This window comes from Salmo trutta, chromosome 21 (genome assembly GCF_901001165.1).
Source record: "Salmo trutta chromosome 21, fSalTru1.1, whole genome shotgun sequence".
Classification (NCBI taxonomy): Eukaryota; Metazoa; Chordata; class Actinopteri; order Salmoniformes; family Salmonidae; genus Salmo; species Salmo trutta.
In genome coordinates this window covers 12,888,917-12,916,551 of record NC_042977.1, presented here as the reverse complement: position 1 = coordinate 12,916,551, position 27,635 = coordinate 12,888,917, and the positions used below count along the sequence as shown (strand labels likewise).

The window sequence follows — 27,635 nt, the reverse complement described above, 5'->3', positions numbered from 1 at the left end:
AACTTTTGATACACCTTCAGATGTAGGCTAGCTCTTAATTCCCTGGTTTTGACAGAAGACTGGGTTATTGAGAGTATCTTGATGGAGAGGCTTCTGAATATTATTTTGATAATTTGCTAAAGTATTCATTTAACTGCTATGAGAACCATGCTGTAGGTCTGCTGTAGTCTATTTGCTGTAAGTAAACGGCTCCAGACTCTGCCAGTGGAACAAGGGTTGTCTAAAGACACCCTCTAAACCGCTCTGAGGCCACATAGTTCACACAAGTCCTCCTTTGGCTCGGAATGCTGTTAAGTGTTCCCATTGTTTTCCCTGTTTGCCGTCATGGGAGTGCGAAGGCATGGGTTTCACACACCGGATAACCCCGGCACGACCTGGAGAAGGGAAACTGACGTGACCCCCAGAGAGGGCAGAGGTTGTAGTGCGTGTCAAGAAAAGCACATTGGCAAATGCTTCAGAATTCTCCTGAACAAAGGAAGAAAGCATCGAAGTACCTCATAGAGTTTGGGTTGTTTTGGATTTTTGGTAACTGGAACCTTGGTCTGTCTGGCCAACCTGGTTTTCTCGTGGCGAGAGCCCTTCAAAAACTTTCTTCCCCCCCTTCATATTTCTTTCAAGTTCCTCCTCCGTGGGACATTGTGATGAGACACTGTGAACCTCGTAAACTCTGAGTTAAACATGTACCCAGTGCTAATGACCTCCAGACAACCTTAATTGGGTTTGTTTGTAGCTTGGTGCTGCTATTTAGACCTTTAGTTACACTTAGTAGTACATTCCTGTGACCTGCTCTAGCCTGGTCCATAAACAAGTCCTGACGACTACCCCTTCAGTGATAGCAGATTGGAAGGAACCCAATGGTGGAACAAGCTCCCTCACGATGCCAGGACAGCGGAGTCAATCACCACCTTCCGGAGACACCTGAAACCCCACCTCTTTAAGGAATACCTGGGATAGGATAAAGTAATCCTTCTAACCCCCCCCCTTAAAAGATTTAGATGCACTATTTTAAAGTGGTTGTTCTACTGGATATTATAGGTGAATGCACCAATTTGTAAGTCGCTCTGGATAAGAGCGTCTGCTAAATGACTTAAATGTAAATGTGGTGCAAGCAAAAAGGCAGAAACTTTCCTAAGCCCATTGGAAGCCCAGCGCCTATTGCTTACAGGACATCTACAGTGTATCGGGTCCTTCCAGACCTTCAGAACATCTAAAGAGTAGCCTACTGGGAGGGGGTATGGGGTTGTTTTTGGACAGGGAGTCAATGTCCGTCTCTCTGGTGTGCTCTTACCCTTTCCAGCTTGGTCCAAGGTCTCGCCTGGCTGCTTGTGGCTGGGTGCAGGGTGAAGCGTGTTTTTATTTGCATAGAAGGGCCTTATGACCATCTGTGTATGGCCTACAGGTGTGAGCTGTCCAACTCGCTTGCCCTTCTTTCCCTCTCTCGCCCTTTAGCCTTTTCTCCATGATCTCCCCCTCTCATTCAGTCCCTCAAGCAATGGTTGTGAACTAGAACATGCACAGTGTAAAAATAGCAAATTTTACTTTAACAGCGTGGGTTCCGGAGGTTTATCTACCTCGGCTATACATGAACTGAAATGCAAACAGGAAGCCGTAGAGGCTAGACATCTCCAGGGTGTTTTACTGAGGCCCATTGATGAGCAGAGCTTAACTTCATCACTTCAATTGTACATCTATGGAGTGAATGCACCACAGAAGGTTGGTGGCCCCTTAATTGGGGAGAACAGGCTCGTGGTAATGACTTTAGTGGAGTGCTATCAAATACATCAAACATGGTTTCCAGGTGTTTGCTGCCATTCCATTAGCTCCGTTCCGGGCATTATGAGCCGTTCTCCACTCGAAATGCACAGTATGTTATATCATTGTGTTTATGTGTACGTGCACATTATGTACTTGCCTCCGAAACGCCTGGGGCTACTATTAGGCATCTAATGGTATTTCTATGTGCTTTAGAGATGATTTGTTATCATATACACTACATGGCCAAAAGTATATCTCTCTGTGTGTTGTCTAGGTGACAGGCAGGAAGCTATATTGTGTGTGTGTGTGTGTCTAGGTAAGTGTTGCGACCAAGTATTTTTACACGCTTTCACACTCGGCGGCCCCGTTCTGTAACCTTGTGTGGGCCAACCACTTCGCAACTTGAGCCGTTGTTGCTCCGAGACGTGTGGCTGAAATGGCAGAATCAACTCGTTTAAAGGCGTGTCCACATACTTTTGGCCACATTGTAGAGGGATGTGTGGGCCGTAGAGGTTGAACGTGTTATCGCTGCGATTACACATCGGTCAGGAATGTACAAACCTTTTGAGATAAGCATCTAAACACCTGAAGTATATGGAAGACTATGTTCCTCCAGCAAGGGATTTAGAAATCTTCTTGGGGGTTTTGTGTTAAGTGACATTCAGTCTTTTCAATACGACTGTCTTTGAGCACCACTTTCATCAGACTGTTGGTTGCAAGAATTTTTCCTATTCAGATCGATTTCACCCCCCCCCCTTCTTGGTACACATCTCTATTCTTCCCCGGCCTGGCATTGTCTTGCTTTAATCCTGCCCTTGACTCTTGTGTAGGTTGATCTGTATTTTTTTTATGACCTGGGAACGACTAGACAGAGCCACTTACCAGAGGCTCTGTTGTAGAGCACTCACATAGGTTGATTTGCCGGACTGCCAATGAATGTTTTTCAAGTATCAGACTATTTGTGGAAAGTCACAAACCGTATCCAGCTATTCCTTTGATGCTGATCAACAGAAATAGTTAGTCTCCAGGAAAAAAAACACACCACTTGACATTTTGATATGATTTGTTAGGTCTACTCAACATACTTTCCCAGAAATGCTCCCATTTTATAAAATGATCTCCTCCGGGTCAATGGTGTTTACCATCCATACACATTCTGTTTTCCACAGACGCCTGTTTCTCATCATGGGAAAAGTGTTTATCTTACCAAGTCTTACACCTGTTTTTTGATTGTTGAACTGTTAGGCAGTTAGAGCAGATGCCTTTTGGAAAGTCATTTCATATCATCTATTTGTTTTGTAACTCAGATTTGTTAAACCAAGCGGCCTTTGTTTTTTTTATGCCGTGTTGAGTGTTGAAGAGAAGATTTAGAGATTGAGTCAGAGGCTAGACTGAGGGAAGAGGCCAAGAAAGTTAGTGAAGGAAAGAGTGAGGTGAGAGAGAGTGAGAGAGGATGACTACCCTCTTGCTGTGTGATGTTTATAGAGTGATTTAACATTGGGCTGGCACTCTGCGGGGCTAGTTTAGAGGGTCACCGGCAGGAGTGACATCCATTGACTGGTGCAGGAGGAGGGCGACTTGGCCAAGAAGCCTCACTCACCCAGGTGGGTTTTGGGTCGGCTCAGTTACACATCCCACCGCAAGGGAAGAAAGCGTGGCGGTCATTAGCCTAACTCTCTTGTATCGCTTACGGGCTCAACGATCAATCAGGTTCCCCTTTCTCTCCGCAAAGTTGAAATTTCCAAACTGGAATGCTGGTGGGAGTTCTGGCCTCGTGCCAACCAGAGAAGACAGCTGGGGAATGTGGAAGATTTTGAAATAACCAGAGGCTTGAATTGGAAAATCAGACCCTGGCACAAACACCACAATGAGGACATTTGTGGCTGTAGAATAGGAATGTGAGCATTGATCTCACTGAGATGACAACATGTAGTATGGACTCATTCAACACTGTGTAACATCCTAGATGGCCATATAATACAATGATGTTCATGTCTTTCCGTTTTGTGGGTCGGTCCCTGGGTGACAACATATTTGCTTTCGTTTTCTGGTATGATGAAATTAAACACTGGATGTTCGGCTAGCAGGCCTGTTATAAGTCTCATTACTGTGTGACCGGTGACCCACCCATAGCTCCCATGTCTGGTTATTGAGTTAACCGGGGAACCACCCATAGCTCCCATGTCTGGTTATTGAGTTAACCGGGGACCCACCCATAGCTCCCATGTCTGGTTATTGAGTTAACCGGGGACCCACCCATAGGTCCCATGTCTGGTTATTGAGTTAACCGGGGACCCACCCATAGCTCCCATGTCTGGTTATTGAGTTAACCGGGGAACCACCCATAGCTCCCATGTCTGGTTATTGAGTTAACCGGGGACCCACCCATAGCTCCCATGTCTGGTTATTGAGTTAACCGGGGAACCACCCATAGCTCCCATGTCTGGTTATTGAGTTAACCGGGGACCCACCCATAGCTCCCATGTCTGGTTATTGAGTTAACCGGGGACCCACCCATAGCTCCCAGGTCTGGTTATTGAGTTAACCGGGGACCCACCCATAGCTCCCATGTCTGGTTATTGAGTTAACCGGGGACCCACCCATAGCTCCCATGTCTGGTTATTGAGTTAACCGGGGACCCACCCATAGGTCCCATGTCTGGTTATTGAGTTAACCGGGGACCCACCCATAGCTCCCATGTCTGGTTATTGAGTTAACCGGGGACCCACCCATAGCTCTCATGTCTGGTTATTGAGTTAACCGGGGACCCACCCATAGCTCCTATGTCTGGTTATTGAGTTAACCGGGGACCCACCCATAGCTCTCATGTCTGGTTATTGAGTTAACCGGGGACCCACCCATAGCTCTCATGTCTGGTTATTGAGTTAACCGGGGACCCACCCATAGCTCCCATGTCTGGTTATTGAGTCATTCCCCCTTTTCGACCTTTAAGATATGACCAAGAGGCAACATCTGTCAGGGTACACAGCCTTGTGCACGCACTTAAAGTAACTGTGCAGTGTTTCCAGATTTGCTGAATGGGTGTAGACAAAGAGGGCTCTCCAATAGTAGTACCAAAACATTGAAAGACTGTTCTCAAAAGTGAGTTTACAAGTTGATTAACTTTCAAAGCAGAATTACTTTCCCATTGTTTCCTCAAATGCGGTGTATTGTATACCATGTTGTAGCTCTGAGTCTCTACTTTTATCCAATGTAAAAATAAAAAATAAATCAAATGTTGCTACATAAGACCGAATCCAGGTGGTGAGTCACATTTTGTTGTTACAAAGTGGGATTAAAATGGATTTCATTTTTTGTCAACGATCTACGCAAAATAATCTGTCGAAGTTGAAGACAAGTTCTAAAATTTGTATAAAAAAAATATGAAAAACAAAACACTCTTGATTAGATAAGTATTTAACCCCTGAATCAATGCATGTTAGAATCACCTTTGGCAACAGTTACAGCTGTAAGTCTTTATTGGTAATTTTTTTTATCCTGAAAAACTCCCCAGTCCTTACCAATTACAAGCATACCCATAACATGATGCAGCCACCACTATGCTTGAAAATATGGAGAGTGGTACTCCCTAATGTGTTGTATTGGATTTGCCCCAAACATAACATTTTGTATTCAGGACAACAAGTGAATTGCCTTGCCACATTTTTTGCAGTATTACTTTAGTGCCTTGTTGCAAGCAGGATGCATGTTTTGTAATATTTTTATTCTGTACAGGTGTCCTTTTCTGTCAATTAGGAGTATTGTGGAGTAACTACAATGTTGTTGATCCATCCTCAGTTTTCTCCAATCACAGCCATTAGACTCCGTAATTGTTTTAAAGTCACCACTGCCCTCATGGTGAAATCCCTGAGCGGTTTCCTTCCTCTCCGGCAACTGAGTTTGGAAGGACACCTGTAGTGACTGGGTGAGCTGATACACCATCCAAAGTGTAATGAATAACTTCACCATGCTCAAAGGGATATTCAACATCTGCATTTTTATTTCTTTGACCCATCTACCAATAGGTGCCCTTTGCGAGGCATTGGAAAACCTCCCTGGTCTTTGTGGTTGAATATGTGTTTGAAATACTCTGCTCGACGAACCTTACAGATAATTGTATGTGTGGAGCACAGAGCTAGTCATTCAAAAATCATGTTAAATACTATTGCACAGAGTCCATGAAACTTATTATGTGACTTGTTAAGCAAATTTTCACTCCTGAACGTATTTATGCTTGCCATAAAGGGGTTAAATACTTATTGACTCAAGACATTTCAGCTTTTCATTTCAATTATTTGTAAAAACCTTACTTCCACTTTGAGAGTGTGTGTAGGCCAGTGAAACAAAATCTTGATTTATTCAATTTAAAATGAAGGCTGTAACACAATGAAAAATTCTAGGTGTGAATAATTTCTGAAGGCACTGTATAATTAATTAGTGATAATTTTCCTTGTAAATTTTTCACATTTTTATTTAACTAGGCAAGTCCGTTAAGAACAAATTCATATTTACAATGATGGCCTACCCCGTGCCAAACCCTAACCTGGATGACACTGGTCCAATTGTGCGCCGCCCTATGGGACTCCCAATCATGGTCGGTTGTGATACAGTCTGGAATCAAACCAGGGTCTGTAGTGACGCCTCTAGCACTAAGATGCAGTGCCTTAGACCGCTGCGCCACTCGGGAGCACTTAACATAATTATGTTAAAAAGCTGCTTTTCTGTGTTGGAATGGTGTGGGCGTACCAACAACAGAGTGGTGTGGGGGCGTATACCAGCCATTAAAAATATTCAGGTGAGTAGACTGCTGATTGGCCAGCCCATCCTCCTCTAGACCGTGGATTGGCCAGTTCATCCCCCTCAGGAGTATGACATCATTTTTTAAACCGCCTGTTTGAGATGCACGTTTATGCTTTGACTGGAATATCACTATAGGGTGAGTCAACAACGTTATTTGGGTATGAATTAACAGAATATGAACTTTTAAAAGGGATATTTTCACTTGACAGTTATTTAATCTAATAATCCAGACCAATTTAACCATAAACCTGTCACGAGAGAAGGGGGAACAGCCATTTCCTTTAGGCTATACCACAACCCAACACAGCCACCGCCCTACACAAGCCATACACGTCTGCTCACCCCATAGTGTATGTGTGTGTTTGTGCTCGCACATCCATATGTGCGTATGTATGGTTGACTCAGGTTTAGCATGGCGTGTGAGCGAGTAGGACAGGATCATTCTGCAGCTTCCTGTTTTATGTGTTCAAACGGCCCATCTCCTGACTCACCGACCCATGTCACAGCGCAGGGGAAATCACTTCCTGTCCCCCAGGGGCCCATTCAGAGACAGTTCTTTGGGTTCTGAGTGATAGAACTTCATTACATACAGAAACCTGTAGAAATAGGCTATATCTCTCATTTGATGCTATAGGTAGCTTTATTGGAAATGATCAGTGTTTATTGAAAAGCACTGCTGTTGCCTGCTAATTGGATGTACCTTTCTCCAGCACTCTCTTAATACTTTTTTGTCTGACTCAGACATGACACTCTTGTCTCAGTGTGTGTGTGTGTGTACGTGTAAAGTCTATTTGAGTCGGCACCATGCTCTCCACAGTAAAACAAATGACTTACTGCTGCTACACCTCTGCCAAACAGATCCCCTAACACAAGCAGCGTGTTGACAGTAGAGATGAGGTTTTCCTGCCACGGCTTGCGGAGGGCTCGGAGGCCCCTGGTTGAAAGCACGCGATCTAACCACCTCTTCCATTATTCTCCCCAATATCAAGGCGGCAGGGCGGGCGTCTGAATATTTGAACAGGTTTCCCATTTACATCTGCCGACCCCTTTGAATTGTGTGCAAGGTAGTCAGTCAGGCAAGCAGGCAGGCTAGTCAGTCAACCAGTGCTGTTTGTGGCAGAATGCTACTGTTAGAGAGAGAGAGTGTGTGTGTGTGTGTGTGTGTGTGTGTGTGTGTGTGTGTGTGTGTGTGTGTGTGTGTGTGTGTGTGTGTGTCACATCACAGTATAGGCATGATGCCTGAGGGATGTTTTCAGAGGATTTGGCAGATATTTGCGAAAAATTACTTACACATGTGAATGTAAAGCCAGAATATAAGTAACTCCAACTTTCATTGTCTTGAGTGAAATATGCGCGAAAGTCTGTTTTTGGCGTTCTGGAGCATATGAAGTCAGACAACAGGCCAGAACGTGTCCTTAGATTTGGGAGTATTCTACCTCCGGTGTGGTGTAGCCAGTCGGATCTGGTCTCTGGTGATTTGGAGTAGAAGGTACCAGAGGGGTGTGAGTGCTCCCGGAACCCATGCTGAGGTCAGGGTGTGATTTGGCTCACTTCCTGTAACACTTCCTAGCTGATGAGGGGGCGCTGCTGTGGTCGTAATTATGGTCGATTGGCCATCCTCCATGTTACCCCCGAGGCACAGAGCCATTTTCTTAGTCCGTGTAGGGAGTGAGTTTGTAGGTGGGCCTCTCTGGGTGATGTGACCTTTTGTGTTCTATGTCAATGTTATAAAAGATAATCCCTTTGTGTTTGAAACTCTGGCTACCTCATACTAAGAAGTGCTCCTTTGACACCCCCTAAAATTACAAATGGGATTAACATTTCTACTTTAAATGTCTTTCCTGAAACTCACCATCTCTCTTCCCCCTCTCAGTGGGGTACAGAGGGCTTCTGGAAGTCTGTGGCACACTACGTCCCCAGGGAGCCCACAGAGATGCGCATCCTCAACCCCTACTTCATCCAGGAGGCTGCCTTCCAGTTCATTGGCCTGCCGCTCAATAACGGCCTCATGGGCATAATGGTGAGTGACACTCAAACAGAAACCCGCTCCAGTTTAATGAAAATATTAAACTGGGAAGAATGTCTTTAAAAAAACATGTATGATGCTATGTTTGCGGAAAATGGCATCTTCAGTCACCTTTATTCAGGTGGATAAGATTAATCTCGATTTGCTGTCTGCACTCACTTTTTTTTGAAGTTCATGAATACACACACAGGCACACTGACAGAGTCGCATTCTTGCTTTCATTCTCTCACACATGCGACGAAACGGTACAACGGCTCCACAGGCAGCCGGGAGCCGTTGACCGACCGCGCGGTCATAACCAAAGTGTGTTTGACACACTTCAGGCCCCAAACAGCAGATTCGCTGTTCCTATGACAACCACCGCAACGCAGCACCTTGCCATGCAATCACAGGAAATTAAACCGTTAAAGGGATACGGTGAGATTCTGGCATTTTAAGCCCTTTTATTTACCCAGAGTCAGATGTGCAGTATGAAGGAAGTTAGTGGCCGATTTGCGAGGCTATCTAGCGTTAGCTCAATGACTGCAAGTCTACAGGTACGGTAGCATTATCCCGCAGTATGAATGACTAATTATAGATTGTCACGGAGCCATAAAGGAGCAGTTAAAGAGCGACAAGGCTCCAGGGCCACATGTGGCAGACCCCTGCTCTAGATTATTTTTTTTAAATTAAACGAACTGTTTACGGAGGGAAAATGAAGCGTCAGACGTATTACCTCCTTAACTCCTCCACATAGATTCATTTTGTTCTCATTTTGGTTTTGAGGGGAGCATCAGATGAGGCTGTAGCTTCTGGACTGCCGCAAGGTCTGCTGGTTTTATCTCTCCTTGGCACGTAACTAATCAATCAAATTAATTGATTTTCTTAACGTGGCCACTTACCTGGTTTACTGGGACCGTGGCTGGCTGATCAAAGGGATAGGTTAAAGTCCAGCAGATGCTGTCACCCTCCAGGATAGGAACTGTACAGCACACTAGCTTGAATGGCTAAAGTTCCACAGAGGAGAGCAAGGGAGATGGGTTAGGCCGGGGGTAGGGAGGTGGGCTGCAAAAGGGGTTAGGGAGTTGGGAAGGGGTACAACAAATGTACAACCTTCTGCCCTGAACACCTGGTCTACAGGAACATGTGGGGAGCCCTGGTACCCCCTCAGTGTAGGTGGGGGGGATGGGGCTGTCCCAAACAACAATACTGATCAAGGCAGGGTGCGACCTGACGCATCATTCCCCTAAAATACCCACCTTTCTTGCCCCTGATTAGTACTTGTGTGTGTTTGCGGGCTCACGCAGCAGGGGGGGACCCTAAGTTACACCTGCCCTAGGGCTCCAAATCAAGCTGATGATGTAGAGGGGGCCTCATCCCCTCCAATCGTCCTCCCCATGTACCCCTAGGCTTTGAGGAAGTGGAGGTCTGCCCTCTCAAACTACTGTGACATTGGGGGGGCGGCTCTTTTGAGCAAATTGTTGATCATGTTGAGATCAGGACAAGTTAACAACTCTGGCCCAGAACAAAGTCATGAGCAACTGGGAGTGGGAAAGGAGGGTGGTGCCAGACCAGTCACAGACTAGGAACAAGATTGCAGATTTAAAGGAAGATGGAGAATACAACGGTTCATATAGGCATTTTCGGTTTTGATTTGATTTCCAATGCTTGCTTGTACTACCTGCCATACAACTCTCCTTCCGTGGTCTCCAACTGCTCCTAAATACAAGTAAAACTAAATGCATGCTCTTCAACCGATCGCTGCCTGCACCTGCCCGCCTGTCTAGCATCACTTCTCTGGACGGTTCTGTCTTAGAATTTTGTACCCTACTCAACAAGCTGGATGCAGTCTATCACAGTGCCATCCGTTTTGTCACCAAAGCCCCATATACTACCCACCACTGCGACCTGTACGGTCTCGTTGGCTGGCCTTCGCTTCATAATCGTCGCCAAACACATTGGCTCCAGGTCATCTACAAGACCCTGCTAGGTAAAGTCCCCCCTTATCTCCGCTCACTGGTCACCGTAGCAGCACCCACCTGTAGCACGCGCTCCAGCAGGTATATCTCTCTGGTCACCCCTAAAGCCAACTCCTCCTTTGGTCGTCTCTCCTTCCAGTTCTCTGCTGCCAATGACTGGAACGAACTACAAAAATCTCTGAAACTGGAAACACTAATCTCCCTCACTAGCTTTAAGCACCAGCTGTCAGAGCAGCTCACAGATCACTGCACCTGTACATAGCCCATCTATAATTTAGCCCAAACAACTACCTCTTCCCCTACTGTATTTATTTATTTTGCTCCTTTGCACCATATTATTTATATTTTAACTTTGAACTTTCTTCAAATAACAAATCTACCATTCCAGTGTTTTACTTGCTATACTGTATTTACTCTGCCACCATGGCCTTTTTTGCCTTTACCTCCCTTATCTCACATCATTTGCTCACATTGTATATAGTCTTATTTTTCTACTGTATCATTGATTGTATGTTGTTTTACTCCATGTGTAACTCTGTGTTTTTGTATGTTGTCGAACTGCTTTGCTTTATCTTGGCCAGGTCGCAATTGTAAATGAAAACTTGTTCTCAACTTGCCTACCTGGTTAAATAAAGGTGAAATAAATAAATAAAATAAACCTACTGTTCTTAGTGGAAAGGGTGTTGGCTTGTTGACGACAAACTCTCATCTCACCTTCTAATAACGCTTTTTTCCTATATTGCACCCCAACATAAGATACGACACACTATAAAAAAGTGACATGGCCACTAGTGAGGCGACTCATAAACCACAGTCCCCACGGTTACCGTAATTCCGGACTATTAAGCGCACCTGAATATAAGCCACACCGACTGAATTATTATTTTTTTAAGTATTATTTTGAACATAAATAAGCCGCACATGTGTATAAGCCGCAGGTGCCTACCGGTACATTGAAACAAATGAACTTTACACAGGCTTTAACGAAACACGGCTTGTAACAAAAAAATACAAAATTAGCAGTAAGCTTTAGTTGTCTTTTTGCACTGAGTCAATTCCTCACGCTGCTGTTTCCAACGTCTTATCATCATTAAGACCAAGCTCCCGTGCGGCAGCTCTATTTCCTTTTCCAACAGCCAGATCAATCGCTTTCAACTTGAAAGCTGCATCATATGCATTTCTCTGTGTCTTTGCCATGATGAGGGTGACAAAATGACTACCGTAATCAGAATGATGGGAAGTGTGAGAGTGCTCGATTTAATCTAAACAGTAAACAAAAAAGTTGTTTGACCTTAACCCGTTCGGCAATTTCATTGGTCTAATGAAAGCTTCATGCCTCCAAAAAACTGAGCACGTCACAGAATGTTTTTTTTTTTTTTGGAGAAAAAAACATTTGAAAGCGGGAAAATCCATATATTAGCCGCGTCATTGTTTAAGCCGCGAGGTTCAAAGCCTGGGAAAAAAGTTGCGGCTTATAGTCCGGAATATACGGTATATCTGCTGGGCGGGTGGGTTTAGGGTCATGAAATATTGTGTGGATAATGGCCGTGTGGGTGGCGGCCGGGTTGAATAAAGAAAAAACAATACATTAAAAAAAAATGTGTATATACAGTTGAAGTGTACATATACTTAGGTTGGAGTCATTAAAACTAGTTTTTCAACCACTCCACAAATTTCTTGTCAACAAACTATAGTTTTGGCAAGTCGGTTAGGACATCTACTTCGTGCATGACACAAGTAATTTTTCCAACAATTGTTTACAGACAGATTATTTCACTTATTCACTGTATCACAATTCCAGTGGGTCAGAAGTTTACCTACACTAAGTTGACTGTGCCTTTTTAAACAGCTTGGAAATTTCCAGAAAATGTCATGGCTTTAGAAGTTTCTGACAGGCTAATTTACATCATTTGAGTCAATTGGAGGTGTACCTGTGGATGTATTTCAAGGCCTAACTTCAAACTCGGTGCCTCTTTGCTTGACATCATTGGAAAATAAAAAGAAGAACCTCAAGTCTGGTTCATCCTTGGGAGCAATTTCTAAACGCCTGAAGGTACCACGTTCATCTGTACAAACAATAGTATGCAAGTATAAACACCATGGGACCACGCAGCCGTCATACCGCTCAGGAAGGCGACACGTTCTGTCTCCTAGAAAGGGACGTACTTTGGTGTGAAAAGTACAAATCAATACCAGAACAACAGCAAAGCACCTTGTGAAGATGCTGGAGGAAACGAAGATGCTGGAGGAAACGGGTACAGAAGTATCTATATCCACAGTAAAACGAGTCCTATATCGACAACCTGAAAGGCCGCTCAGCAAGGAAGAAGCCACTGCTCCAAAACCGACAGACTATGGTTTGCAACTGCACATGGGGACAAAGATGGTACTTTTTGGAGAAATGTCCTCTGGTCTGATGAAACAAAAATAGAACTGTTTGGCAATAATGACCATTATGTTTGGAGGAAAAAGGGGGAGGCTTGCAAGCTGAAGAATACCATCCCAACTGTGAAGCACAGGGGTGACAGCTGTCATGTTGTGGGGGTGTTTTGCTGCAGGAGGGACTGGTGCACTTCACAAAATAGATGGCATCATGAGGGAGGAATATTATGTGGATATTGAAGCAACATCTCAAGACATCAGTCAGGAAGTTAAAGCTTGGTCGCAAATGGGTCTTCCAAATGGACAATGACCCCAAGCATACTTCCAAAGTTGTGACAAAATGGCTTAAGGACAATAAAGTCAAGGTATTGGAGTGGCCATCACAAAGCCCTGACCTCAATCCTATAGAAAATGTGTGGGCAGAACTGAAAAAGCATGTGCGAGCAAGGAGGCCTACAAACCTGACTCAGTTACACCAGCTCTGTCAGGAGGAATGGGCCAAAATTCACCCAACTTATTGTGGGAAGCTTGTGGAAGGCTACCTGAAATGTTTGACCCAAGTTAAACAATTTAAAGGCAATGCTACCAAATACTAATTGAGTGTATGTAAACTTCTGACCCACTGGGAATGTGATGAAAGAAACAAAAGCTGAAATAAATCATTCTCTCTACTATTATTCTGACATTTCACATTCTTAAAATACAGTGGTGATCTTAACTGACCTAAGACAGAGTGTTTTTATTAGGATTAAATGTCAGGAATTGTGAAAAATTTAGTTTAAATGTATTTGGCTAAGGTGTATGTAAACTTCCGACTAAAACTGTATGTATAAATTCTTGTGCAATTTATATATATAGGCTACATTGAGGTTTTTCTTTTTAGGCTATCGGTCATTAGTGCTTAAGCTTTAGGGCCTAACTTTACGTGAGCCAAATAGCCTACACGCCAGAAAAGGGCAGAAAAGTTAGCATCAATCCACTAAGGTAAAAAGGACAATGCCTGAGTTTAATTAAATAAGAAATGGAGATTTGAAAACAGAAAAGGAGGACCAGATAGTATTAAAACCTCTGGCTTTCATCAAGCTGCCCACTCAAGAAAAAGCTTCAAACTATAACCAGTGGTTCAGGTTATCAGTCAACCTACCAGGGTAGTTAAACAGCACAGGAGTGAAATCATCAACATGTATTGATCACATCTTTACTAATGCTGGAGATCCATCGGATATAGTGATCACAATATAGTAGGCATATCTAGGAAAACCAAAGTTCCAAAGGCTGGCCCTAATATAGTGGTATAAAATGTCATACAATAAGTTTTGTAGTGATTCCTATGTTGTTGATGTAAAGAATGTGTTTGTGTATAATCCGTGGTGTGTAATGAGGAGAAAACAGATGTTGCACTTGACACATTTTATGAAATTGCTTATCCCAGTTACTAATAAGCATGCACCCATTCAGAAAATGACTAACAACTGTTAAATCCCTGTGGATTGATGAGGAATTGAAAATTGTATGGTTGAGAGGGATGAGGCAAAAGGAATGGCAAATAAATCTGGCTGCACAACTGAATTAAAATAATAAACTATACTATGAACCAAAGATAAATGACAAAGAATGATAGTAAAAAGCTTTGGAGAACCTTCAATTACATTTTGGGAAAAAGGTGAACTCAGCTCCATCATTAATTGAATCAGATGGCTCATTCATTACAAAACCGACTGATATTGCCAACTACTTTATTTATTTTTTAATTGGCAAGATTAGCAAATTTAGGCATGACATGCCAGCAACAAACGATGACACTACACATCCAAATATATCTGACTAAATTGACTAAACGCTTAACAAAGAGCTGCAGTTAGTTTCAGAATGGGTGGCAAGGAATAAGTTAGTCCTAAATATTTCAAAAACTAAAAGCATTTTATTTGGGACAAATTATTCACTAAACCCTAAACCTCAACTAAATCTTGTAATAAATAATGTGGAAATTGAGCAAGTTGAGGTGACTAAACTGCTTGGAGTAACCCTGGATTGTATACTGTCATGGTCTAAACATACAACAGTAGCTAAGATGGGGAGAAGTCTGTCCATAATAAAGTGCTTCTCTACCTTCTTAACAGCACTATCAACAAGGCAGGTCCTACAGGCTCTAGATTTGTCGCACCTGGACTACTGTTCAGTCGTGTGGTCTGGTGCTACAAAGATTACATTTGGCTCCGAATAAAATTACAATTGGCTCAGAACAGGGCAGCACAGCTAGCCCTTGGATGTACACAGAGAGCAAACCATTAATAATATGCATGTCAATCTCTCCTGGCTCAAAGTAGAGGAGAGATTGACTTCATCACTACTGTGAGTGCTATAGACATGTTGAAATCACAGAGCTGTCTGTTTTTAAACGACTAGCACACAGCTAGCACACACGACTAGCACACAGACACCCATGCATACCCCACAAGACATGCCACCGGAGGTCTCTTCACAGTCCCCAAGTCCAGACCAGACTATGGGAGGCGCACAGTACTACATAGAGCCATGACTACATGGAACTCTATTCCACATAATCAGGTAACTGATGCAAGCAGTAGAATCAGATTTTAAAAAACAGATAAAAATACACCTTATTACACAGCGGGGACTGTGAAGCAACACAAACATAGGCACTAAACACATGTACACATGGATTTTGTGTTGTAGATATTTGGTAGTGGAGTATGGGCTTGAGGGCACTCACTTAGTGTGTTGTGAATTCTGTAATTAATGTTTTTAAAATTGTATAACTGCCTTAATTTTGCCGGACTCCAGGAAGAGTACCTGCTGCCTTGGCAGTAGCTTATGGGGATCCATAATAAATACAAATACATCAAATATGCAACCAAGCAGAACTGAAATCCTATCAGAAACATGTTGGGTCGTTTTCACAGCTTTTGTATTTCCTTACAACTGGTCAAACTGATGTCATTTGGAAATTTGGCACTGAAAACGTTTCCCATTTTTCTTTTCTTTTTCCCCGGTCCCTAAATGTCTTTGCTCCGCGAAAGAAGCAGGGATGACATTACTTTACCGATGTCAACTAGATTGAAGCATTCATTCTATAATTTATGACATTCTGGTGAGCAAGGGTTTATTTAGTCTTCTAGGTTAATGTATACTGACAGAAGAGAAGCTGCATGTATTTAATTATAGACAATTTGACTAACAAATGACAGAAATTCTAAGCAGAAACATATGTAAATAAGGCAAAGAAAATCCTGCATCCCCTGTCATAAAATCATTCCTCCTTTTCTGACTATATTTACTATATTTAGATTTTCACTTCATCACATATTCAGGCGTTTGCAGATGGGTTATTAACGATTGCAGGCGGGTGCAGGTGAACAAACAGCTGACCCGTGCACCACTAATGGCCACCTCTGTGCTTTTCCTTCTCCAGAACATTCCAACCCTGGGGACCGTCGCCATAACAATGGCGCTGCATAACTGTGATGAGGTGGCGGTGGCCGGCTTCGGTTATGACATGAACATGCCTCACGCACCCTTGCACTACTACGAAACGGTCAAGATGTCTGCCATCAAAGAGGTGCGTGTTTTTGTTGCATTCATATCAACTGGAAATGGGTGCATGTCAGTAGTCTTCGAGTGGTGTGTCCTCTCCTTGTCTACGCTAAATCAATGTGAAAGAACTGGAAGGGCGAAAACGCATTGTCAGTGCACAAATCCACCGTATTGCTTTCCCTGATCCTGTGTTTTCAGGAGAGTGCAGATGAGAGAGCGGAGACTACATTGGCTCCCCACTAGACCTGTTAGACTGACGAGAGTATTATTCCATTATCTGTGGTTTTTGATTGGCTCTCGCATCCTTCCTCCCTTTGAACTATGACCAAATAAATTACCCCAAGACGGAGCGTTTTAATCCTCCACTCCAGACTGCAACAGTGTTCTGTTATTACAGATGTCACAGAGGGGAGCTGACGTAGGAACTATGAGCTCAGAATGATAACCTTTGTCTAAACTCCCAGTGAACTCCTGACATTTGCCATGTTGAGCAATGCAATCAATGGAAACATCTAGTAGGTCTATCGTCATTAGAACACTAAAAGACTACCGCTCCCTCATGTCCTTCCGCTGGTGGTAATGTGCTGAGGTCACGTCTGAGGGGGTGATGAGATGCAGTAGTATCCTTACTCACTGTCTGACGTGAACTAGTCCCCTCCTTCAAATAGCGTTACCCACCGAAGACGCGAGATGGATCAAGGTGCACTTTGGGGTGTTTTTCAACTTTCTTTAACTTAGTGTAAAGGGGTCGTACAGGAGTGAATGTAGAATACCACACTGTACAGCATGGCTGTACACACCATTTGTATGTGTGTGTTATGTGGATGCAAAGATGTTAAAGCAAGAGGGAGGTTGCTTCCATATCTACTTTCTGAACTATCTCTTCATCCCTGGACTTTCAGCCTGAATCAGATAGCAAGGCCTGAAGACACACACCGGTGTTACCGCTCAAATGGGTTTCCCGGCCATGCTCCCTGTAGAGCATTGAAACCCTAGCCCTGGTTCCGTGTGAGTGAGATCCGTCAGTGTCTGGGTTTGGACGATGGTGAGGGAAACGCGGTGTGGCTCCATATATACACACACACACACACACACACAGACACACACACACACACACACACACACACACACAAACGTGCGCGCGCACACACTATAATCTATAATCACACATTTATCAGAAAAACAATGCATGCTTTTACTAAAGTGCCTATGGCAAGGCTCTTAACCAGGTCAAGTGAAATGTTTTGATGCAGAGAGAGATGATGCAAACAGAATAGAATGCAAGGAACGTCCTTCAAGTTTAGGCTGATGAGAACATGGTCGTTGAACCTGACCTGCATTCATCTGACAATCTTCTTGTTTCTGATTGTGTTCCCTTGCACCTCCACAGTCCTGGACACACAACATATCCAAGGAGAAGGAGTTCCTCCGCAAGCTGGTGAAGGCCAACGTCATCACGGACCTGACTAACGGGATCTGAGTCTGACCATCCAAGGGGTTTGCCTTTTCACAAAAGAACTACAGAACAGAGGATGCTGGGAATGAACCTGGGTGGGGGGGAGAGGACCCTTAGAACCTGAACCCTGGTGGTCTGCACACTGCCTGAGTTTTTACGTGGAGGAGATTTAAGCGGATGACTTGGTGGAAAGGCGCACATACAGTGGGGAGAACAAGTATTTGATACACTGCCGATTTTGCAGGTTTTCCTACTTACAAAGCATGTAGAGGTCTGTAATTTTATCATAGGTACACTTCAACTGTGAGAGACAAACAAAAATCCCGAAAATCACATTGTATGATATTTAAGTAATTCATTTGCATTTTATTGCATGACAAGTATTTGATCACCTACCAACCAGTAAGAATTCCGGCTCTCACAGACCTGTTAGTTTTTCTTTAAGAAGCCTTCCTGTTCTCCACTCATTACCTGTGTTAACTGCAACTGTTTGAACTCGTTACCTGTATAAAAGACACTTGTCCACACACTCAATCAAACAGACTCCAACCTCTCCACAATGGCCAAGACCAGAGAGCTGTGTAAGGACATCAGGGATAAAATTGTAGACCTGCACAAGGCTGGGATGGGCTACAGGACAATAGGCAAGCAGCTTGGTGAGAAGGCAACAACTGTTGGCGCAATTATTAGAAAATGGAAGGAGTTCAAGATGACGGTCAATCACCCTCGGTCTGGGGCTCCATGCAAGATCTCACCTCTTGGGGCATCAATGATCATGAGGAAGGTGAGGGATCAGCCCAGAACTACACGGCAGGACCTGGTCAATGACCTGAAGAGAGCTGGGACCACAGTCTCAAAGAAAACCATTAGTAACACACTACGCCGTCATGGATTAAAATCCTGCAGCGCATGCAAGGTCCCCCTGCTCAAGCCAGCGCATGTCCAGGCCCGTCTGAAGTTTGCCAATGACCATCTGGATGATCCAGAGGAGGAATGGGAGAAGGTCATGTGGTCTGATGAGACAAAAATAGAGCTTTTTGGTCTAAACTCCACTCGCCGTGTTTGGAGGAAGAAGAAGGATGAGTACAACCCCAAGAAAACCATCCCAACCGTGAAGCATGGAGGTGGAAACATCATTCTTTGGGGATGCTTTTCTGCAAAGGGGACAGGACGACTGCACCGTATGGAGGGGAGGATGGATGGGGCCATGTATCGCGAGATCTTGGCCAACAACCTCCTTCCCTCAGTAAGAGCATTGAAGATGGGTCATGGCTGGGTCTTCCAGCATGACAACGACCCGAAACACACAGCCAGGGCAACTAAGGAGTGGCTCCGTAAGAAGCATCTCAAGGTCCTGGAGTGGCCTAGCCAGTCTCCAGACCTGAACCCAATAGAAAATCTTTGGAGGGAGCTGAAAGTCCGTATTGCCCAGCGACAGCCCCGAAACCTGAAGGATTTGGAGAAGGTCTGTATGGAGGAGTGGGCCAAAATCCCTGCTGCAGTGTGTGCAAACCTGGTCAAGAACTAGAGGAAACGTATGATCTCTGAAATTGCAAACAAAGGTTTCTGTACCAAATATTAAGTTCTGCTTTTCTGATGTATCAAATACTATCGTTCGTGCAGAACAATGAAGAATAGAATGTGTGAACAATAGAATGACCTTGAGAATCCATCTTTTAGCTTCAAAATATGACTTTCTGAGTGACAAATGACAGATCATCATGGATGATATTATCGTTCTTAATTCATGGCATTCTTCTATCCAAATCTTGAATAGACATGCAGACAAATTAATACAGGGAAGGGGAACACCTATTACCCTCCTACTCTGGAGTCATAAAAACAATTTAAATATAAATACTTTTTTGGGCGGGTCACGGATCGGCTCTCAGAACAATTCCTTGTGGTTGGTTCGGGTTGTGGAGAAAAATCTGTCCTGATGTCAAATATCGGTTGGGGCTCGGAATTGATGTGCCTGACCCTTGCAAGACTCTAGAATGCAGTAAATTATCCACAGGAGTTGTATTATAATATCCTTTTGACTTGCATTATTAAACCCAGACTGGTATTATAATGTGAAAGCTTACTCTTCCCAAGTTTCTCAGCAAAAACGCCCATTTTTTTATGTTAGTTACAGTTCAGTATTTAAGTGTTGCTCCGTGCATAGCAGTGGTTCAGTAGTGACCAGATAAGACCACGCTATGGTTGCATTTTCTGCCTCCCTCGCTGCTTCCCTCAACATCGTCAACAAAACTTAAGAATGTCAATTTTAAGATTTGAATATTTAAAAATGTACCGAATGTAATAATCAGCTTTATATGGTGAATTCTATTCTGACATGATACGTTTTTTTGTTTGTACCATTTTTTGGGTGACATTTGAGTTGTGTTTTTGAAAGTCAGTCATTTTCTATGAGGCTTTTTTAAATGTATTTGTGCTTCCTGGACTGGACAGGAATTTAAACAGAATTGACCCCAACCCTGTTTTTCCAGCCTGGTCACTAAGCAGAATATAACTTTTAAAACTGGAGACAACAATGACATCATACAGGAAACCTCACCATATCACCCATTGGGAGAGGTCTATATCAGTTATCACCTTGCCCTCAATCACTGGCAAGGTCTTTACACTTCAAATCACATGTGTTGCTGTTTCATTTTATATTATATATATACAGTGCCTTCAGAAAGTATTCATTCCCCTTGACTTATTCCACATTCTGTTACAGCCTGAATTCAAAATAGATTTTCTCACCCATCTACACACAATATCCCATAATGACAGTGAAAAAATGTTTTAAAAAAATGTATCACATTTATTTCAAATAAAATACATAAATATCTAATTTACATAAGTATTCACACCCCTGAGTCAATACTTTGTAATCACTGCCAAAGTTGCTTCTACATCGGCTTTTTGGGTAAGTTTCTAAGAGCTTTGCACATCTGGATTGTACAATATTTGCCCATTATTCTTTTTCAAATTCTTCAATCTCTGTCAAGTGTGTAGTTGATCATTGCTAGACAACCATTTTAAAGTCTTGCCATAGATTTTCAAGACAATTTAAGTCAAAACTGTAACTAGGCCACAGAAGCATTCAATGATGTCTTGGTAAGCAACTCTAGTATAGATTTGGCCAAGTCTTCCTCTAGAATTTTCCCTTTGCTTATAGCTGTATTCCTCTTATTTTTATCCCCCAAAAACTCCACAGTCCTTGCCAATGACAAGCATACCCATAACGTGATGCAGCCACCACCATGCTTGAAAATACGAAGTGGTAATTGGATTTGCCCCTAATGTAATGCTTTGTATTTAGGACAAAAAGTTAATTTCTTTGCTACATTTTTTGCAGTATTACTTTATTGCAAACAGGATGCATGTTTTGTAATATTTTTATTCTGTCCAGGCTTCCTTCTATTCACTCTGTCAGTTAGGTTAGTATTGTGGAGTAACTGACTGGGTGTATTGATGCACCATCCAGAGCCTAATTAATAACTTAACCCCATGCTCAAAGGGATATTCAGCGTCTGCTTTTTTTTTGCAAGGCATTGAAAAACCTCCCTTGAATCTGTGCTTGTAATTCACTACTCGATTGAGGGCCCTTAGAATTATCTGTATGTGTGGGGTACAGAGATGGGGTAGTTACTCCATAATCTTGTCAACCACTATTATTGAACATGGAATGAGTCTGTGCAACTTATTATGCGATTTGTTAAGCACATTTTTATTCCTTAACGTATTTAGGCTTGCCATAACAAAAGGCTTAAATATTTAAGACATTTCGGCTTTTAATTTTGCAATAATTTCTAATATTTTCTACAAACAAAATTCCACGTTGACATTATGGGATATGGAATACCACTGTATGTGTCAAAATACCAATAAAACCTAGTGGTCAAACAGGGAAATGGTTCCAATTGTTTCTCCACCATTCATTTTCCCCATAGAGGATTTTGGAAACACTTCAAACAAAGGGGCCGTGTTTCGTGTAGGCTTACCCTGGCGTGACGTTTTATTAACCATGTAAATCTCTCTCGGACAAAGTGACTTTTTATAAATATATTTTTACCTGTATTTACCCCCCAAATTGAAATAATTAGCTGCTAATGTGGCTATCATAAAGGACTACAAATGCCATGATGATCTGGATTGAGACTGCGAAATCGAGGCAAAGGTAAAAAATCTCTTGATTAACCATCTAATGCTAGCTAAGTATAGTAATGAATAAATAGGCTACATTTCTTTAAATGGACAATAAATTGACACAATACCTGTCAGCAAAAGTATCAGCTAGAAATGACGCGCAGGAGTTTTGCATGATGTCTACTTTTATGCCTATTAGCATTTTTGAATCTGAGAGTAAGTAGAGCCGGATATATTGATGAAAGTCACCTTGTCCGAGAGATTTACATGGTTATCAAAACGTTATGCCAGGGTAAGCTTACACGAAACAAAGCTCTTATTTTAAGTGTTCCTAAAGTGAAATGGTGGAAAAATTATTGGAACCTGTTTTGACCGCTAAGTTTTATGGGTATTATGACACCTCCACTGTGGTGCCCTATTGTGTGTAGATCAGGGACACAATCTCAATTGAATCAATTTTAAATTCAGGCTGTAACAACATTTGGATAGAGTTAAGGGTTGTGGATACTTTCTGAAGGCATTGTATAAACGTCTGTGTGTGTATATATAGACTTTGTCCTATCTGCGACTTGTTAATAAATATGTTGACCCTTTGGTCGCTTGGTAAGGTGACTGATGGATGGTGTGTATTTATTTGTTTTGTTTGTTTTTTGTTAAAACATAAAGGACTGTGGGTGGTCTAGTGTGCAGGCAACTATCTGTGCAGGCCTTAGTTAGGTTACAAGGCTCTGGTGTTCTTTCCTGTTGTGCAGCCCCCATACTATAGCAGTGTCCATTATTCTTTTATAGAGATTATAGACTCCACATGAAACATACTGTTAAGGTAAAAAAAAGTGTTGGTCTAAGCCTGGAGCAGGATTTCCTGATTCCTGCTACCTGCTGAGAGACAGGAAATAATTTTTAAAGCCCTATCCACTACTTCCTCTTGCACACTTTCTCTCTCTTCTTCACCTGCCAAACCCTTATGAAGATCTAGTTTCATTGTACAGTTGTGGCCAAAAGTTTTGAGAATGACACAAATATTAATTTTCACCAAGTCTGCTGCCTCAGTTTGTATGATGGCAATTTGCATATACCCCAGAATGTTATGAAGAGTGATCAGATGAATTGCAATTAATTCAAAGTCCCTCTTTGCCATGCAAATGAACTGAATCCCCCAAAAACATTTCCACTGCATTTCAGCCCTGCCACAAAAGGACCAGCTGACATCATGTCAGTGATTCTCTCATTAACACAGGTGTGAGTGTTAACGAGGACAAGGCTGGAGATCACTCTGTCATGCTGATTGAGTTCAAATAACAGACTGGAAGCTTCAAAAGGAGGGTGGGGCTTGGAATCATTGTTCTTCCTCTGTCAGCCATGGTTACCTGCAAGGAAATATGTGCCGTCATCATTGCTTTGCACAAAAAGGGCTTCACAGGCAAGGATATTGCTGCCAGTAAGATTGCACCTAAATCAACCATTTATTGGATCATCAAGAACTTCAAGGAGAGCGGTTCAATTGTTGTGAAGAAGGCTTCAGGGCACCCAAGAAAGTCCAGCAAGCGCCAGGACCGTCTCCTAAAGTTGATTCAGGTCAATCCTCAAGAGGCGGGTGGACAAACAAAAACCCACAAATTCTGACAAACTCAAAGCATTGAATATGCAAGAATGGGCTGCCATCAGTCAGGATGTGGCCCAGAAGTTAATTGACAGCATGCCAGGGCGGATTGCAGAGGTCTTGAAAAAGAAGGGTCAACACTGCAAATATTGACTCTTTGCATCAACTTCATGTAATTGTCAATAAAAGCCTTTGACACTCATGAAATGCTTGTAATTATACTTCAGTATTCCATAGTAACATCTGACAAAAATACCTAAAGACACTGAGGCAGCAGACTTTGAAAATTAATATTTGTGTCATTCTCAAAACTTTTGGCCACAACTGTAGTGGCCCGTAGTGACCCATCCAAACCAGGACACCGACTGTTGTAAGGATACTCTTAAGATGCGCACACACACAATTTATCTGCCACACATACATTGCCTAGTGAAAGTCGACACACCTCTTGGACAGTCTTCACATTTTGCTGCCTTACAATTCAATCTAAAAAGGGATTAAATCCGATCTTACCGATCTACACAACCAACTCCACATTTACAGAGTGAAAGATTGTCTTGATTGCGTGTCTTCACACACCAGAGTTTACACTTGGTGGAAGCGCCTTACAGCTGTGAATCATTTTGAATAAGATTATACAAACTTTGCACAACTCTTAGGGCAACATACAGTGCCCTTTGTAATTATTGGGACTGTGAATATTTTTTCTTCTTCTTTTGGCACTATACTCCAAAAGTTTTGGGATTTCAAATCGAACAATGACTGAAGTCCAGACTGTCAGCTTTAATTTGAGGGTGGGGAAGAGAGAGACTATGTACAAAAATGTCATTTCTAAACGGTTAAACCAATATGGATGAAAATACCCTCAAATTAAAGCTGACCATCTACACTTTAACCTCATAGTCATTGTTTGATTTCAAATCCCAATTTTTTTAGTATTGTGCCAAAAGAAGAAAAAAAGTTGTTGTCAAAATTGCACAAACTCAGTAAATTTGGTTGGGAATCATTAGTCAGGTTTCCAGTGACCCAGGTTTATTCGACAAAAGCAATGTCGCAGAATCATTGCGTCATGTAATGGAAACGGCAGTTATAGGGGACATTTTCTAAAGATCGACAAAAATGTTATCTGTTCGAAGGGTGGATTTGTCTTTTGTAAAACTTCACTGCAAAAAATTATGGTAATTGTTTTTCAAGGCACGTCATCACGTAATTAAAGTTTCACGCCACATTATTTTCTAATTCTACTGCCTGCAAAAACTTTTTTCAACTATTAAACTCTTTCTTTGCAAGAGAAGGATTGTCCTGACTTTAATGAACTCCTGAATAGCTTTTCTGGTTGGCTGGCAAGTTTCACTATCCAATTATTTCAGATCTACAGGATTGCAAGTTTTACCATGGCACCGACTTTGGCGATACGTTGGCACATGAGAATTAATAGTGAAACAGAGCGACCCCGTCTCTACATATTTTACTGGTTTGTAACTCACTGACACTGCTCCCGGTTAAAGGGGAATAAAGCAGCCCAATAGTCTAAACACAAGGAAGAGGAACATGAGGATGGAAAGTGGGAGAGGTAGTGGAATGATAGTGGTTCTGGAACAGAGGTAATGAATACACTGTTCATAATACTATAACTGATAGCACAGGTAGTGCAACAAGGCAATTGAGAGCATCCTGTTGGGCTGTATCAATGTCTGGTAGGGCAACTCCACCGCTAACAACCGCAGGGTCTCCAGAGGGTGGTGCGGTCTGCACAATGCATCACCGGGGGCAAACTACCTGCCCTCCAGGACACCTACAGCATCCGATGTCACAGGAAGACCAAAAAGATCAAGGACAACAACCACCTGAGCCACTGCCTGTTCACCCCCTATCATCCAGAAGGGGAGATCCGTACAGGTGCATCAAAGCTGGGATCGAGACAGAAGCTGCACGCACACCATCCTACAAGTCCGGAGATGTGAGTAAGTCCAGTTGTTGATGGGCAGAGACAGAGATGTTGCTCTCTGTCACTGCTTGAGGGAGACTGCAAGTATTGTGTGACGTGCAGAGTCAAGAGGATGTGCAGATGTCCGGCCCACTAGTAACCTCCTTAGCACCTATCAGGGCACAGGTCAAACAGGTCAGAGAGAGTTTGAGAGGCAGGTTTATGGTACCCCTTAGACTCTCAGTCTCCGGTCAGTCATGGGGGATGGGGAGTGCAGTGTGCAGCTCGGTTGTGAGGTGCTAATAATAGTCACTGGCAAGGACTTTGTAATAGCCACCCCTAAATATGAGCAGCATATTTACAAAATAAGGAATTCCCTGCTGGAATGTCAGTCTAGAGCCCGCTGGGTCCAAGGCAGGTCCGGCCACCCTGTGTGGCCACCCCATCAGAGGTGGGCAAGGAGCAGCCAGGTTCAGAGCGCTGAGGGCGTCCATAGGGTGCCGAGGGGTGGCTCCCCCACAGAGGTGGGCCAGACCCCCAGGAGGGCCCAGGTGTCCAGGGCCGGGGAGGAGAGCAGGCCCAGAAGCAGCTGCTCCCCAACTGAGGCAGGCCAGGCCTCAGCAGTGGAGAGCAGGTGTGGGCGGTGGTTCCCCCACAGAGGCAGGCTGTGCCACAACAGAGGAGAGCAGACACAGCAGTGGCGGTTCCCCAACTGAGACAGGCAAGTCTCTGGTGCAGAAACCAGAGGAGGGCCCCGGAGCAGGCCCCAATGATAGACCCAGGGTAAGGGCCTGATCAGGACAGTGCTGGTGAGTCCAGGGCAGATGGTGGATTAGTTCGGACCCCAGGAACAGGAATAGGTAGTGCTCCTGGAACAGGACACTGGGGGGGCGAAGTCTGGTGTGTCAGCCCCGTCCCGTCGGGGTTGAGTCAAGCAGCAGCAGGACCAGGATTGGAGCTGGGTCAGGTGGTGCAAACTGGGTAGGGGCCATCCTGGACACCCCGAACGGGACCCAGGGCTGTGTCAGGTGAAGCGGTACTGTCAGTGTCTGGTGACAGGGGTGTGGCTGGGTTCCCCCATGGGCCCAGGTCAGCGCTGGACCGGTCATCGGAGGTAGCAGCAGACAGGTCCGGTGCTGCTGGAGGGTCCCCTAGTGCGGGGATAGGCAGAGAGTCAGAGGCAGACACGGCCTCTGTCGCTGGCGACAGCTCGCCAGGTAGCTCTGGCTGGTGATGATCTGGTGGCGGTGAGGAATAGACTCCAGTCAGCAACATAGGCACACTACCGTATGGCGATGCTGCTGGAATCGCATAGACCGCCCAAAGCCAGGGAGAGGGTTCCCCCAGAATCCCCAGCAGTGGAGGGGGGATTGGTAATTACATCTGGTGTGGGCTCAGTCTTGAGGACCAGCGAGGGCTTAGGACATGACGTGTCCCTGCCCGGTCATAGCCATGCCCGACAACGGTGCCAGGGATGGAGAGGCAATATAGTCACAGTCACAGTCTCACCTGGCAATGGTGCCAGGGTCGAAATCACATTCTTGCTGCTGTCCTCCATGTGACTGGCCGATGTTCTCCACCTCAACCTGTTGGAGAGGGCTCCGCTGACAGGAAGAATCACGGGATCTGGTCATCTGTTGATAATTGCGAAGAACACTATTTTCTGCTCAATACGGGCAAAACGTGCTTCCTGTACTCCATGTGATATTTGCAGCATTGTCCACGGCGCTGCAACTTCCCAACGTAGAAGAATAATCCACACGCTGGGTTGTTGGGGATGCGACCCCACCTAGTCCTGAGTAGTATCCCACAGGTGGAGGAGACGGGCTATAGGGTCCATGCTGCACCGTTGGCAGGTGTGTGGCTCCCATAGACTACACAGAGGGGGTATATTACACATGGTCGTAGTTCACTGGATACCCCAGAGCCATACTCCACTGGACTGCAGGTGGGCTGTGTGGAAAATACCCTGTGTGGTCTCTGGGCCACCATATTGTGGTGGTGTCAGCAAAGTCACAAATCCGTCTCGAAGG

General features: G+C 43.8%; 1 protein-coding gene across 6 annotated transcripts in view; it reads left to right on the top strand.

Annotated features, from left to right (window-relative positions):
• The window catches only part of LOC115156716 (CMP-N-acetylneuraminate-beta-1,4-galactoside alpha-2,3-sialyltransferase), a 71,801-nt gene extending 53,608 nt beyond the window's left edge, over positions 1-18,193 (top strand). For 5 of the 6 annotated variants that reach the window (XM_029704331.1, XM_029704328.1, XM_029704329.1 and 2 more), the window contains 3 exons: positions 8,429-8,575; positions 16,355-16,501; positions 17,867-18,193. In XM_029704331.1, the coding sequence (XP_029560191.1) occupies positions 8,429-8,575; positions 16,355-16,501; positions 17,867-17,956 (384 nt within the window). In that variant the 3' untranslated portion in view covers positions 17,957-18,193. Of the gene's footprint in view, positions 1-8,428; positions 8,576-16,354; positions 16,502-17,378; positions 17,522-17,866 lie in introns of all 6 variants that reach the window. The other variant, XR_003868310.1, reaches the window with a different exon arrangement.
• Positions 18,194-27,635: the final 9,442 nt, after the last annotated feature.